At 52.5% G+C, this 15,825-nt stretch overlaps 4 protein-coding genes across 4 annotated transcripts; 2 read left to right on the top strand and 2 right to left on the bottom strand.

The window, feature by feature from the left end:
* Positions 1-1,730: 1,730 nt before the first annotated feature.
* Positions 1,731-2,232, bottom strand: BDZ83DRAFT_750266 (uncharacterized protein; the record flags this gene model as incomplete). Its single annotated transcript, XM_060513899.1, has 2 exons — positions 1,731-1,917; positions 1,988-2,232. The coding sequence occupies 2 exons, from the start codon at positions 2,230-2,232 to the stop codon at positions 1,731-1,733; spliced, it is 432 nt and encodes a 143-aa protein (XP_060367314.1).
* A 1,077-nt stretch (positions 2,233-3,309) lies between these two features.
* Positions 3,310-4,631, top strand: BDZ83DRAFT_750265 (uncharacterized protein; the record flags this gene model as incomplete). The annotated part of the gene is made up of 5 exons (XM_060513898.1): positions 3,310-3,653; positions 3,736-4,027; positions 4,128-4,210; positions 4,271-4,370; positions 4,434-4,631. The coding sequence occupies 5 exons, from the start codon at positions 3,310-3,312 to the stop codon at positions 4,629-4,631; spliced, it is 1,017 nt and encodes a 338-aa protein (XP_060367313.1).
* A 4,983-nt stretch (positions 4,632-9,614) lies between these two features.
* On the top strand, positions 9,615-12,348 carry BDZ83DRAFT_572855 (choline/Carnitine O-acyltransferase; the record flags this gene model as incomplete). The annotated part of the gene is made up of 3 exons (XM_060504559.1): positions 9,615-10,035; positions 10,090-12,129; positions 12,200-12,348. The coding sequence occupies 3 exons, from the start codon at positions 9,615-9,617 to the stop codon at positions 12,346-12,348; spliced, it is 2,610 nt and encodes an 869-aa protein (XP_060367312.1).
* A 1,311-nt stretch (positions 12,349-13,659) lies between these two features.
* BDZ83DRAFT_717981 (uncharacterized protein) lies at positions 13,660-15,033 on the bottom strand (the record flags this gene model as incomplete). The annotated part of the gene is made up of 2 exons (XM_060512009.1): positions 13,660-14,533; positions 14,606-15,033. The coding sequence occupies 2 exons, from the start codon at positions 15,031-15,033 to the stop codon at positions 13,660-13,662; spliced, it is 1,302 nt and encodes a 433-aa protein (XP_060367311.1).
* Positions 15,034-15,825: the final 792 nt, after the last annotated feature.

Below are 15,825 nucleotides of genomic sequence, written 5' to 3'. Positions count from 1 at the left end.
TCGATGCGATCCGGCCAATCGATAAGATGTTTACAGCATGCACGTATCCACAAGAGGGAAAGCCAAGAATTAGGCGAGTGCGAGGGTTGTGGAGATGGTTCCAATCCTCTGGATCTTTCTCTGGACCACCTTTACGAATTTCTACTTCTTGCCGCCCATCCAAGCCCCACGACACACACGCTCAGCTCGTGGATTCAACCAAATCGCGACTAGTCGCATTTATGATGCATGGGAGGGAAGAAGAAATAACGAGACGCCTGCAGGATGTCATTCTCGGCCATTCCCGCTCGTTAGGTACTCAAGGCACGCACCGTAAGGTAGTACGGATTGACCATAACCAACTTATCCGCACGGTCGGATAACCATCGTGCCCCTCGAATCGAATTCCCAAAAGAGAAAAAAACACCCTAAACGGACTGCGCCTGTCAGCACCAAAGGCCTTGTGCGCCTCGCATCGTCGTCATTCGGAAGTCGGCACGAGGCTTCTCAAGCGTCGAATCGGTATCCTTTTTGGGACCTTCGTTGGATGCATCAAAGCAATTCACCACGAGTCTGCTTTTGAAAGCCCACATTGGGGGGCATCAGATAATTATTATTACTTGGCGATCGCATGGCTCAGTATTGGCAAATGCTTGTTGTGCTAAGTGTCAGCCCGTCATACGGAGTATCCTTGACGCCGATCCGTACTCCGTACTTGTTTCCCTGAGATTGGACGAACTGACAGATACGGTGCAATACGGACCCATGCGGGCTGACACCTTGAGGCTTGGGCAACGGCCAACCTCGACCTGATTATCGGGGTAGTGGAGAAACTTCAACTTCTTGCCTAATTTCCGGCTGATTGAGCGACTTCCTCAACCATCAACCAAGTGGACCCTGCAATCAGCCTCCTCGAAAGTTTCCATCCATGCCAACTTCTTCTTTCGTTCCAAGTATCCGTAATGTAGCAAAACCTTCGCCCTCTTTCTCGCAAGTCGCCGGCGGGGGCGGGCGGCGGCAGAAACGGCACCGGCCACGAAGCACGGGGCAGCACGCGGGCACGAATCAGAATGTCATTGCCATGCCACTGCCACGCGCAGTTCGTCTGGAGTCGGTGTGGTCAGTCTGATTACTTTTGCTTCGCCATAAGCTTAACCCCCTCGAGAACTTCGACGAGGCCCACTGAACACACACACGAAGCTTTTTTACATTTCTTCACTTCCCAGAATGCCGGGACGCCGGGTGTCTATTGCGCCTTGCGATATGACTTTTCTGCCTTCCTTTGGGGTCGACTTTCAAGACCGGACAATTAGTGATCAAACTGAATCTCTTTGCTAATACCTGAACGCAAACTCCACAAACCAACGTCCATCATCAAGGTTGTGATTACGTACACTTTACAGTGGGATGCGTGGCGTGACAGCTGTACGTCTACTGGGTTTTCATCTGGTGGCCTCCTGGCTTGGGTCATTGGGACCGCCAAGTATCATGACTTCTTCACTCTCACTTCATGCTACGGGAAACGAGAGGTCGAGTCTTTTGACTTATTATGCACATTGTGGTATTATTATTTACATCGCAGTATGAGTAATCTGCTTGAACAGCCCTACGTGAGCCTCCTCTCCACCCCAAAGTCACCTAGATCGACAAAACCAGGCGAGCCCACTTCCATTGCGACCGCCCTTTCCGTCCAGAACCGAACGACGGCAAAGTATTACAAGTAACAGACTTAGGCAAACCACGCTCTGGATCTATGCCAGGGTGTACCAGTTGGGAAGGGGGTCCTTCTTGTCCCAGAACCTGATCGTGACATCGCAGTTCTTGTAGACCGCGAAGCACTCGTTGGCACCACCAAAGGACGTGGGAAGAAGGACCCAGTACGCTCTGTCGTAGTTGCCAAGGTTGAAGTTGTACGTCAGGTCGACAAATTCAGAGTTGCTGGCTCACCGGTTAGTAAAGCAAGCACCAACAATCGCCTCCACCTGAGGTGATGGAGAGAGAGACTCACCCCGGGACGGAATTGACCATGGACTGGAACTTTGCGTTCATGACACCACCGTGGAAGCCGTCCACGTAGTATGTCGAGCCGACGTTGGTAGGCAGCTTGTGGCCCAAGTGGTGCTTGGCCTTGCCGCAGTTCACGCTGGTGATGATGTCGCACTGGACGGCCGCATTGCACATGTCAGCCAGTCCGAGGACGAGAACCAGCGCAGAGGCAACCTTGGAAGGTGCGAGAAGTGACAGGGAAACCATTTTGAGATTTGTGAATGTAGTTGTTGACTAAAGAGTGTAAATCAAAAGAATATGCGATTGAAACGGAGGTGATGTTGTGAAACTGGGGGTTGTCTTGGCGAGATCCGGACCCGTGGTATATATCTCAATATTCTCGGGCTCGGGTTTGAGAATCATAATCCAACGATTGGTCAACGGCTTCGAGACACCATATCTCGGGAAATGTCATTATCTCACATAATCTCCATGACTTAGTCTAGTCTTTGTTCGATATTGATGCACTTTACGTGCTGATATTATCTCTCGTCAAAACTCAACTGGTCTATTGATAGTCTGACTCGAGCAATCCCCGAGTAACGGTCAGCAACATTGAGCAGAATTAAAGCCATATGGTGCAAGAATAAGGGCAGATCGGAATACACGTGCCAGAACCCTGGTGAAGTTTGATGCTTTTCTAGTCTAGAGACTCAAGCTAGCATGATAAATTAATATACGTGCGAGTCAGTGTTTGGACCAACATCGTAATTATACGAACTTGTCAGAGCTTCTGTCTGAGCTTCTAGAAACTCTAAACATGCTTGCGGGAAATAGACCGCTGGTTCAACCGTTCAAGTTGGTATGTGCTCGCGCGATCCTCACTTTCTCATTTCAACAAGGTCAGCTGCGCAGCGTGCTAGCAGCGAAAATCCAAACTCAATTCCGAGTCAGAGTAACTCATGTGAGGGCATTCTTTAATCTTTGTTATCTGGACTCCAGTAAAGACTCATGTTTCGACGGCAGGCAAGTTCCGGGAGCGAAAGTGCGGGCGAAGTGGGATGGATTAGGAGGATGAGGGGGTTGAGGGGGTGAGGAGGGTCCACGATGATGGAGAGGGGAATTGAAGCTTCGTGAAAAAAGATATAATAAACGACAGAGCTTCATGCTTAACGACAAGCTTTTCTGCCAAGCATCGCTCACTCCGGTTCGCTCTCTCTCCGCATTCTTCTTACCAAGTCTCCTCACAGACCAAGCACAATCCTTCCAAGCCACACCTTCTTTTTCAACTAATCAGAAAATCTGTTTAAGCTTCTAAACATGCTTCGTTTACTCTCTGTGGCAATGGCCCTCGGCCAGGTCCAAGCTGGTGTGGTCTCCCGCTTGGAATCGTCCTCGTCGCTGGATGGCATGTCATCCCTGCTCGAGAGGGACGCGGCCGACCTGCCTACCTACAAGCCCGAGGAAGCGTTCGACTACAACAAGTGGACGCCCGACTCGGCCCTCTACGAGGGACTCCCCATGATGGACAAGCAGGTCGAGATCGACGGCAAGCAGTTGACTTACCAGGACTTCAACATCTCCGCCCTCACCACGGATCAGTTCAAGGCGCACTACATGAGCCTCCCCGAGTACTTTGACTCCAAGGGCAACTTCATCCCCACGGATGACGAAGTCAAGGCTTACCAGTACGTGACTCCCTCTCTACTGCTCAGCGTAGGGCATCTTACGATGATTGGAACTGTTTCCCACTGATACTTGCAACCACAGAGCGTCCATGGTCGCTCTCGCCAGCAACCCCGACTCGGAAGTCCACGTCCCCGCCAGCCATGTCAGCAAGAGAGCCTTCCCCGACATGTGCTTCTACGACGACAGGCTGCGATGCTCCAGCAGCTGCACCAACTACGTCCATCGCGGCGTGAGACAGTCCTTCAACAACAACGTCTACGGATACTACCACTACGTCTCGGACCCCCAGTGCGGTGTCGGCTCCATCAGCAAGACTGTCTCTGTCACTCACACCTCTGCCGTTACCCTCGGAGGCTCCATTGGTATTCCCGGAGTAAGTTTTTCTCCTCTCCTATCCGAAAGAGAAGCCTAGTACACAAAAGGGTTTTCTGCCATTTCATTGAAAGCTTGTGAGATTAACCCGAGGATTTTAGTTTGGCGGAAAGAACACTTGGACCAAGGCTGTCTCTACCTTCCTCAGCACTTTTGGCCTCAGCATCAGCCACTCTCCCGACAGGTTTGTAGCACCCACAAACCCCCCTGGCATTGCTATCCTCTTACTAACACGCTTACTCAGTGTCACCACCGGTATCAGCTACGCCGGTACCTGCGGCGCCTTCAACGTCTGCTTCCTCTGGGAGAGACCCCACTTCAGCGTCGACAAGGGTGTCATCGTTGTAAGTAAACCCCCTTTGGTATCATCGAGGGAGAGCCGTTTCTGACGAACAAACGAAAAACAGACCCAGTACATCGACGCCAACTCCAAGAGAGCCTGCAAGGCCCCCACCGTCACTCCTTACGAGGTCCACGCCGTCCACACCGACAAGGATGCCGGCGGTGCCAGCGCCCACGGACTGTGCTACTCCATGGCCTACCACGGATGCGGTGGCCGTCCTACCGCTTCTAACCAGATGATCCGCTGCCCCAACAACTACTAGATCTTGGGTAATACCAAATCGTGGTAGTGGCAGTGGTGACGGTGTAATGGCTGCTCTGTCCTCGGGAGTCTCCGCTGACCGTGAGCGAGATACTCTTGAAGTCTCCGGTCCCCTATTATACGCTCCCTTGATATGAGATACAGGCAGAGTGTGGATTACGAATTGAACCTAATGACGGACTTGGGGTTTTGTATATGCTTATAGTACATATGGAAGAGACACCGTAGTATCGGGAATATGCGGTGGAAATGGAGGCTGGTTTTCAGTTCAGTATTTAGGTTTCCAACACTTAGACATAGTTGACATAATAATCTACCTCGTGTATGATTTCCAAGTTTTATGAAAGTGCCTAGTTGATGATCTCTAAGTGCCTAGTCTGGATGTATACGATGAATTGAGAGATTGCATTACATAGACGCTTTCATATGAGTGAATCTGAATAAGTCACGATCATTGGCACTTCAGAACTGCGAAGGCATCGAGAAACACGCCGTGATTGTCTGTAAATTCGGGCTGTTCGAAGGGAACCTCACTGCCTGTCCATCATTCATGGGTACTGTCGTCTTTCAAAAAAGAGTGCAAGTTGAAGATACAGGGTAAGTACAGGGGAAATAAGATTTTGCTTATTGTGAAGCAAGAGCAGTACAGGTACAGAAGAGGATCGGCAATCAAAATGAGGAATCGAACTTGATTCTTGACTCTCAGTGAGAGACTTACTCGTTGCGTCGTTGCCGAAGTCCCGACCTGTCATGTCATGTAAGTTGAAGTGGGGCCGATTCCGTGCCGGAGCCGAAGGGCCGGTCACTTGGTGTCGTGAACCGTAAGCTCGAGCCGAAAGTCGCCCAACTTGTCGCTAAACGATAAGTCATAGCTTGGTCCTACCAATGGGGTGAATTAGGCACCGTGCGATCTACCTGTTTCATGTTGCAAAACAAGAGACATGAGGATCATATTCCAAATACATTTGAAAGTTCCCAGTGGTTCGGCTTCACAGTACAAAAGTGGATGTAGATGAGAGCTGTCATCAGACATCAGGCAACTTGGCGCAGAGCTGGATGCCAGATGCAGATGGCGGGGAAAGGGACCGATGCTCAAGTATTGGATGCTGTGTCACCAGCACCCGACCTCATGGCAGCTACCCCACAGGCGAAGGGTTCCGCAGCCCCGGAATTTTCTCGGTAAGGTGCTGCCTTCATCCAGCGGTTTCCCAAACAGACCAACCAGACGAGAGGCAAATGATGTTCCTTTGAGCGTCAGCTGGCAGCGGCGGCAGGTTTCCTAGACACCTTGGGCGCATGCTGCAGGTGACCCGGACAGACGGCAAGTGGGTGACAAAATCGCTTGCCGCTCTATCGGTACCCTCCCTAGCTCTTTTCCTATCATTTCTATTTCTTTTGTCCCTATTCCTATTATACCTGTTCCTGCTCTTTCTTCAAAGAGTATTCTCTGATAAGTATATAAAAAATAACAATAATAGCAGAAATAATAAAAAGAATAAGAATATTATGCATAATAAGCAGGTAAGTAGGCGTTATAATCTTGTTGAATAGCATCTTATTCTGTCACCCACTTGGACGGTTTGCTTCCTTCCCACTATGGAGGGTTCACTAAGGTACCTGGTACTCACCTCACAGCGGGGCGGCTGCTTGCGGTCCTGTAGTCCTGCCAGATGGGTACTGGTCCAATTTGGGAAACTCAAGCACCTCCGCCAGCCTCACGTCTTCCAACGTCCTTTGATCCGAACAGTAAACACGCGAGGGGAGGAAATTTGATTTACCATCGGCAATCCAGTGGCCTCCCACAAAGGGACCCAGTTTGGTTTCATTCTTTGGTTGGGGTTGGTCGACGGCGTCCGGCTGGCTCGGTCCAGGCCGTTGATTTGTGAGCCACTTGCGCTTCCCCGGCCGACGCCAGGCGGCTCTATTTCTTCGTCCGATGCACCTTGGACTTTTTGACGAGAGGTTTTTAACTGATCTCCAGGTGTCCTCGGGAATGTGGAAGAGCTCTACAGAGGAGCGAGAGGCTGGAAACTGGGCACAGGACAAACCTGAACTGATGCGTTGAAGAGGATGAAGATTTAAATGAGACCTGTTGGCATCCACTCGGAGGTCATGTCTAGTAGACAGACCAGCGACTAGCCGTGCTTCAGTGACAAGCAACATCGTCATTGCTAGTGTCACCTGAGCGACTACTGTCCAACACGACCGTGAGGGGTTGTTCCTCGTTCCCGGAGCAGATATAGCCTGAACCAAAGTCGAGGACCATCATCATTGAACTCGCGCAACTCAACCCGGGCTCTTGAAGAAGCGCCGAAAGCTTGCCTCGAATCTACGAACGATCACTGAAAGACCAAAACTGTTTGCTTACTGCTTACCAAATCCAAAGCAGCGGGACCACTGCTGCAGACCCAAAAGGATTGGCAACTCGGCGCCGGAAGAAAATAAGACGAAGACCCCCGCACGCCAAACAGACCAACCGGACCCAACCGCCGCAAAGCGACCCCCAAGGCCCCAAGCCTGACAGACTTTCCGCTCGTCCTGATCGCCGCCGTAGTTGCTTGGCTCGCAACTGGGCACATGTCAGTCAGTACACGGTAGCTTGGTCTTGATAACAGCAACCCGCGACCACGATCCAGCAAGGTTGCAAGTGTCAGACGCAGCAAGGTAGGAATACGGGCTCTTTCCAGTCTCTCTACCTCTGTGGTCGTCCCTGCATCTTATTGTCGTCGCCCAAGGGAAGAAAGAAGAGACGAAGCAAGTACCTGATACGGAGTATTCGTACATCTTCCTCGCTGGACCCTGGCGCTTTCTCCAATTAACTCGAGGTCATCCCGCGGGGGAAACTGAAGTGGACGATTTGTTACCCACAATTTCCGGCTTCCCCTCTTTTCTCTCATTCTCTCTTCGGCTCCAGTTCTTCTCTTCGACCTCCACTCGTGGAATGCGACTGAGACTATCTCTCATGCTTCTCAACCTTGAACCGGCTCACCATTGATGATCAACCTGAATACCGGTACTCACACAGCTACTGTAGGTACTCGGCTTTTCTGAAAAAGTCTACTCCAAGGCAGTTGGGTAATCAGTCTTCAATCACCCACTCATCCATCCACCCATCCAGATTCTTCATCTATCTTAGCCTCCGTGTCTCCCCGGCGTCTTTCACGAGCAAAACCCGCGCCAGCACAACCTTCGCACCGAATCAGTCAGCCGCCAAGCGCATTTGAGGTGTGTCGCAACTCGCAACCCACACACACTCTCAATCCTTGTGCCCTGGCCTGGTCTTTCTGCACAGCACGCTGTACGGAGTACATACACCTAGGTCGCATTAAGCGCATGCCAAACCGGTCCTCAAAATCGTCCGTCCAACCAGAGCCGTCCATTGCCACGTTGTTGCGATATTCCCCTTCGCCCGAAAGGCTCACTCTCAATCACCAACGCCACGTCCACGACCCCGTGGGGTTCGCAGCCTGAACCGGCTCAGCCAAGCACTTTTCCCCAACCCCAAGTCTACGGATACCAAGACTCCAAGAGTATTACAAGACAAATCATCTGCAACCTGCGCCTGCACCTGCTTGTGGGGCCTGACGTCGGATTTCCAGAAGCGCCCATCGCCTTCATTGCATCACACACCCTTCACTCACTCACTCATCACTCACTCACTCACTCACTCACTCGGTCATCCTCTCACGCACCTGCACCCGCACACGCGCACGTTCACACTCTCTTCTTTCCCTCCTTCCGCGCCGCCGCCGCCGCCGCCTTCATCGTAGCCGACAACCCGCTCACTCCCAGTAACATCGAGTCGCATCCCCGAACTAGTCCTCGAATTCTATTTCCTGCATCCCCGTCATCCTGCCTTGACTCCCCTTACTCCTCGTGGTCAACCCAGTCCCTTACAGTAGTAGCCTGTGGATACTATTGACAATCCGATTGTTTGAAGTGTAACAAGGTGAGTGACAGCTGCCCATACTGACCTGTGCCTCTGCGTCTCTGCTTGTCCTCGTGCTAGACAGGTCCATCTGACGGATACCTTCACCGGGGACGGCTAGGCTGCATGTCTTGGCCAAAGAGCCAGCCACCTCTAACTAGGCTACTGTACAGAAGTCAACTTCAACTTGGCAAATCATCAATCTCGCCCGCAATCTCTTCTCTACTTCAACCACGTTCGACATCTTCATCTAAAAAGATAACCAGCGGCCGCAAACAACTGGTTCGACTGCGCCTGTAGGTGACATTGCCTTCCTTTCCCCTGTCTTGCTTCGTCTTTTACCCATAAAGTCTCGGCAGATTACGAAACTGGCCGCACCCATATTATCATTTCGCGTCGGTCCTGCGGAGCGAGTTTCACAAGCCAAGCTCCTCTCTGCCTCCCAGGGCCTGACCTGGCCAGCGCGGATTTCCCGAAGTGCCCGTCCCCTCCCCGTTTCCTCTCTTCCGCCAGCCCAATCAAGCGCTTGCTTCCGGCCTTGCGGTGCGATGCCTCAAGACCTCTGTTCCACATGTGAAAGGGCGTCTTGCTCCCTCGAGATGAGACCCTGGGACCCCAGAGTGAACTGGTATCTGCATGCCAGCCCCATCCTAGTCGTCTTTGTGGGGGGTCCCACTTGATCCCATCTCGTCTGTACTTCGTACCTATCCCATCTGACTTCCAGATACGCCTCTCTCTCAGTATGCTAGTGCCTACCACTTCACTTTGTCAGCCTCTCCCTCTCTCCTCCGAACTTCCTTAGGCCCGTCGATATATCCCTAGTCCATTCCCCTTCCTGTAGCCGAGCTGTCTCCTCTTTTCTCTCTTCCCTCCCTCCCTATCTACTATACTATCCTCAGTCGTCCAGACGATGTAGCATTGTCTAGTGTAATGCCACCTTTTTGCTTCCAAGACTGCCACTACTTCTACCGCACGGCGCTGCGCGGATTAAACATCAGCACCAACGTCTCGCCTCTCTACGCATAAAAGAAAAGGAGTCACCCTCCGCTAACAATCATGCCCACTCAAGTCAGAATCTTTTCGCGACCTAGGCCCCTCGGTGAGACTCTCGAAAAGGCTGTTCCTCCTTCCTCGGTTCCTCGTTCCATCCCAGACACCTCAGATCTTTGGAAACAAGTCGAACCGTCAAAACCGAAGCAGAGTACAGAGGCCACTCGCTCTATGGCAGTATACACAGACAAGTCCGTCGAGGGCGGTGTCACATTCGCTGCCCAGGAAAAGCTCAAGCATCTGCCCATCCCCGAGTTGGAAGCTACCGCGCAAAAGTATCTCGTTGCCCTCAAGCCGTTACAGTCTGCACGAGAACATTCAGAGACCAAGCAGGCGCTACAAGACTTCCTGAAGCACGATGGCCCGGCTCTGCAGGAGAAGTTGAAGACGTATGCTCAGGACAAGACAAGCTATATTGAACAATTTTGTAAGCACAACTGAATCCCCCATCTCAATCTTGACTGACAGGCCTTTTTTCAAGGGTATGATTCATACCTAAACTTTGATAACCCGGTCGTCCTTAACCTCAATCCGTTTTTCCTGCTGGAAGATGATCCTACTCCTGCGAGAAACAATCAAGTGACCCGAGCGGCATCGCTCGTGGTGTCGGCCCTGGAGTTTGTGAGAGCAGTTCGAAAGGAGGAGTTGCCCCCGGACACGGTTAAAGGTCAGCCTCTTTGCATGTACCAATACTCTCGGCTTTTTGGAACAGCACGTGTACCCACGGAAAATGGATGCCAAATCGAGCAGGACCCGGAGTCGAAGCACATCATTGTCATGTGCCACGGCCAATTTTATTGGTTTGACGTTTTGGACGACAATAATGACCTCATCATGAGCGAGAAAGATGTGTCCATCAACCTACAGACCATCATCGACGATGCTGCTCAAACGCCGATTCAGGATGCGGCCAAGGGGGCCCTCGGCGTTCTCAGCACGGAAAACCGGAAGATCTGGTCGGGACTGAGAGATGTCCTGACTCGGGAGGAGGGTTCGAACAACGCCGACTGCCTGGGGATCGTCGATTCGGCCCTTTTCGTTCTGTGTCTTGACTATACCGAGCCGGTTGACGCAGACGCTCTTTGTGGTAACATGCTTTGCGGTACCAGCTTGGTCGAGAAGGGTGTGCAAATCGGAACCTGCACCAATAGATGGTACGATAAGCTACAAATCATTGTATGCAAGAACGGTAGCGCCGGAATTAACTTTGAGCACACCGGTGTTGACGGTCACACGGTTCTGCGGTTCGCCAGCGACGTGTACACGGATACCATCCTCCGCTTCGCCCGGACCATCAACGGCCAAGCCCCGACCCTCTGGGCCTCCACCAGCCCGGACCCGGCAAAGCGCGATCCGGACAGCTTCGGCGAGGTCAACACAACACCACACAAGCTCGAGTGGGACATGAACCCGGAGCTCAGCGTCGCCGTCCGCTTTGCAGAGACCCGTCTCGCCGACCTCATTGAGCAAAACGAGTTCAAGACCCTCGATTTCAAGCACTATGGCAAAAATTTTATGACCTCGATGGGTTTCTCCCCCGATGCCTTTGTGCAGATGGCCTTCCAGGCCGCCTACTACGGGCTCTACGGCCGCGTCGAGTGTACCTACGAACCCGCTATGACCAAGATCTTCCTCCACGGCCGCACCGAGGCCATCCGCAGCGTCTCGGACGAGTCGGTCAACTTTGTCCAGACATTCTGGGCCGACAACCCAGCCGAGCACAAGGTCGAGGCCCTGCGCAAGGCGTGTCAGCGACATGTTAACAGCACCCGCGAGTGCGCCAAAGCAGAGGGCTGCGACCGCCACCTTTACGCCCTCTTCTGCACCTGGCAGCGCTCCATGGACGACGAGCTGTCCGGCAGCTCCAACGGCTACTCGAGTCCCATCGACGCCCTCTCCGAGCAGGATGTCAGCGAGTCCGCCGTCGGTAGCCCAGGTCGTGACTCGGTCCTCTCCCTCAACGGCGCCGAGCTGCAGTCCTCATCCACCGGCCGCGCCCGCGGCGACAGCACCAACTCGCGCAACGGCAACAACCAGGCCTCGATGCCACAAATCTTCGCCGACTCGGGTTGGGACAAGCTCAATAACACAATCATGTCAACGTCCAACTGCGGCAACCCCTCCCTACGTCAATTCGGCTTCGGCCCCACGTCCGGCGACGGCTTCGGCATCGGGTACATCATCAAGGACGAGAGCATCTCCATCTGCGTGTCGAGCAAGCACCGCCAAACAAAACGCTTCGTCGACACGCTCGAGAGCTACCTCCTCGAGGTGCGGCGGATCCTCCGCATCACGTCCCGCCGCGGCACCGGCGGCGCGGGAATGGGCGCCGCCAAGCAGACCCGCGCGCGCGAGCTCGATCTCCAGGCGAGGCCGAAGCCACCCAAGGGAATTAAGTCGCGCGGCCGGCTTATTACCGCGCACGACGCCATCAAGCCCTCTGTCGCGAGGTCTTCGACGGGTACGCAGTCGCCTACGGAGGAGAGTGTTACGCTTAGCGAGGATGATGAGCTTGGAGGATGTAAGTCTCTCTTTTTCCTTCCGTTCCCATATGATTTCAAATGACTTTTACTAACACGTAGTGTGATTAGACGGCTTCTTTGACGCAGGCATGCTTCTCCAGGCACTCAAGGCTCGAGGGGAGAACATGGACCCTGGGGAGACGAAACCCTCTGAGCGTGCGGCGGTACAGGCGCGTCGGAGGGAGATTGGGAAGAAGCTGCGGCTGATTGACTATTAGTTTTGTCCGGATGGATGGAAGCATCGTGGGACCGTGACTGTGTCGTAGCACGGGGAAATACGGTGGAATCTGCTGCGTGCCTGAGCTGGTCTGTGTCGGTATACACGTCAGTCAGAGACAAGGCCTTTCGGCCAGTACGAAGCTTAGTGCTCGTATTTCGAAGTGTGTAAATAGGTATTCCAGGAAGGAGTTCACCCCATTTGGATACATAGCACGCGAAGGAGGGAAGAAATCTAGAATGGGTTCCCCAAGTTTCAAGACTACTTTTCACGCAATCGAAGTGACCTCTGACATTTGCTTTTTCCATGCCATCCATCTCCCTTCTTTTCTGGTCGGCTGTCCTCGAAGTATGGTATATCAACCAGCTATTGTGGGTTAATTGCTTGTGTTCACCTTGATTGGGTTAACCGCCTTGCAAAGGCGCAGATTACCGCCTCTGGGGAATATGCATGCGATATCTTGACTCTGCTCAATGACATTTTCTAGTGAAGTCTAGGTGCAAGAAGTGCTACCATAAGGTATCCTACTCTACCAAGCACGTATTATTTATGGAATATACCATGGGAAACGTGGGAAAGGGGCAACAATAGAGGTAGTTACTACAAGGAAGGGGAAAGGGATAACAATAGAGGTAGTTGTCATAGAGAAGGGGAAAGAGATGATAATAGAGGTAGCTTTTATAAAGAAGGTAGAAGAGATAATGATAAAGGCACTTATTTTATGGAAGAGGGGAGCGGTCATGATAGAGGTAGTTGCTGTTAGGAAGGTAACACCTATTCCTTGACCAGAGCCCTGTTTTGTCGCCGACTCTTAATATCCTCCTGGCTTGGCATGTTAATCTATAAACGTCATACAACACTGCTAAACCTGCTGTGCCTACTGCGTGTCGAGTACGATCTTTACACGTTCTGAAACTTTGTGGATCACAGTGGAACGTCCCTTTAGCCATATGATCGTGATGCGGTCGATTCTTTTCATATCATCTCAGAATCATTGAAGACAATACAGCCTCCCAGAAAGCTCGTTAGTCCCCGCAAAAACCATGCAGTTCATACACGTATCTCTTCCCAAGAGCCTTCTTTAAGATATGAACCAAAAGCCCGAGTCTAATACAACCCCGGTAACCAGATTCACTCAGGAGGGCACCCAGGTAGTCGCTCCATTCCCAGTGTAGCGAACCACCTCACCGCTACCAAGAAGAGAAAGCATCCCTAGCTAGAGCATAAAAATATATACAGAAACGCACCAGCCTCATGTCGTAACAACGACGACCAAGATCGACAGAAACATTCGCCGCCGCACCAAATGCAACTAGGCAAGCTCGTGCATCTGCCCCCTGTGTCCATCACCATTAGCAGGTGCCTCGTGAATAGTCGGCTGCGGCTGCCCGCCACCGCCAAATTGCTGGAACCCGCCTTGCGGGTGATTCGGGCTGACGGGTCGCGTGCTGAGCCGGTTGCTGTGCGTTCCCTGAGACATGGCACTGGGGCTCGTCGTGTCTGCGCGATCGGGGACCGCCATATTGCCGTTGTAGTAGGGTTGCTGGTAGCCGCCGCCCTGTTGAGGAGGGGGAGGGGGCGTGTTGCCGTAGTTCTGCTGCTGGTATCCGCCCTGGCCGTCGTACTTTGGCTCGTAGAAGGAGTGCGTCTGCGTTTGGGCGCCGTACGGTGCCGGCGAGCCTTGGGGCGCAGGAGCGTAGCCCATTGGAGGTGGTTGCTGCTGCTGCTGCTGGCTCATCATTGGAGGTTGGCCGTGCGATCCGGGTCCGGGTTGTTGCGTCTTCTTCTTTTTGCGTAGAATAATGAAGATTCCAAAGCCGATGAGTGCGAGGACGGCGATGCCGCCGATGACGCCTCCGACGATGGCACCGACGGGGGTCGAGGACTTGTTGTTGTTATTGTTGTTTATCCCGCCATTGTTGTCATTGTCGGGAGAGGTAGTGATAGAGGGCGCGGACACAGAACCACTGGCGGTGCCTGTGATGACTCCGGAGCTGGCTGGTCGGATGACACTGCTGGATGTTGTGTCGTCTGTTAAGGCGAGCGGTGTCCAGTTGCGTGCCGGTCCGCCGGCGTAAGTGGTCGTCGCGGCTTGCGGGGTCGATATCTCTGCCGTATTGCACCAGTAGTCAAAGATGCCGTCTGCAAAGGAGATGGTGTTGCAGTATGGCCGAGCTGTATTGGTACTGAATACGATGTTAGTCTTATAGGGTACTTATCACGTCTGGAGAAAGAGCCAGCCTCGAGATCATACATACCATTTCAAAGTGAAGCGATCAACAAGACAGCCACCATCACAGAGACTAGACGTCGAGACCTGTTTAGAATCGTAACATGTCCGTCGAGCGCCACAATCACTGGCATCACAACAGGCAACTCGGCCGGGGGTGTTTTTGTTCACCGATGTGAAGAAGATGCAGCTGGCGGCAGTCCCGCATGTGTATGCCGCACCGGCACGCCCAGAGATGTAACCACAAGTGTTATCTGGCGCAACGAGGACCGTGGTCGTTGTTGATGATTGCCTTTTCCTCAAGTCAGCGTAAGCGGGGGCTTTGGTCGGCTGAGGGCTGAATTGGTCGAGAGGAAAGTTGAATGAAGTGGTAGCTTGGGGGAGTTCGTAGAGCTTGGCATTGCCAACGCTTGAGAGAGCCGCCAAACCAGCGAGGGACTTGAATGTGTTCACCATGTTGATCGAACTCGAACTTTGAACAGTTTTAATGAGATTGGCGAGGACTTGATCTACAGTATTCTGCGTCAGATTGACCCGAGGGAGACCAAACAAGACAGAAGAGAAGGGGAAAATCGCTCGTAGAGCGGATGGGCTAAATGCCTTGGTTATAAATCTAGCCCTCTTTGTATTCCCGTATCTGTTTCCATCGTTGTTGTTCCACAAAGCGCGCTCTCGGGGCACTGACCCAAGGTACGAGTTGTCTTGATAGTGAGCTATAAGGTGTAAGCACCGCCCGGGACCGGTTCATGCTTGGATTGACTTCAACAGCAGATCCACGAATTGCTCAGCCCTAGACTAGCTAATGAGCTTAGTTTTCTGGGAGGATGGGCTAGTCAGGCATCTAGGGTCTAGCCAGGCCAATCGCAGAAGAGATAGATCATTGTGGCTTGCCAAAGCTGAATAACAAGAGTACATTTAGCGTGGACGGAAAGAGAGGGACAAAAGCCACTGGAACTGCTGCACCAAGGGTGAGCAGGAAGAGAATGGCGGGGGAGGCGTGGAGACAAAGACATGGCAGAAGAATAGAAGCTGGGACAAAGTGTCGTTGCGCAGGGAGAATAAGACGTCCCAGAAATAGCAGATTATTCGGTCCTTAGGAAGATACTTCACCACGGAGTGTAGCCAAGCTGTAGCACAAAAGACTCGCTGCAAGCGTCGTCGAATTGATAAGACTCAAAGTCTGAAAGCTATGGCGATACTGTTGCCTAGATCTAGGGTCTTCTCGAAGAACATATGACGAACCTTGAT

Source organism: Colletotrichum acutatum (genome assembly GCF_030867785.1).
Source record: "Colletotrichum acutatum strain CBS 112980 chromosome Unknown BDZ83scaffold_26, whole genome shotgun sequence".
NCBI classification, from domain to species: Eukaryota; Fungi; Ascomycota; class Sordariomycetes; order Glomerellales; family Glomerellaceae; genus Colletotrichum; species Colletotrichum acutatum.
The sequence above is the reverse complement of the archived record's forward strand: the minus strand, read 5'-3'. Positions and strand labels throughout refer to the sequence as shown.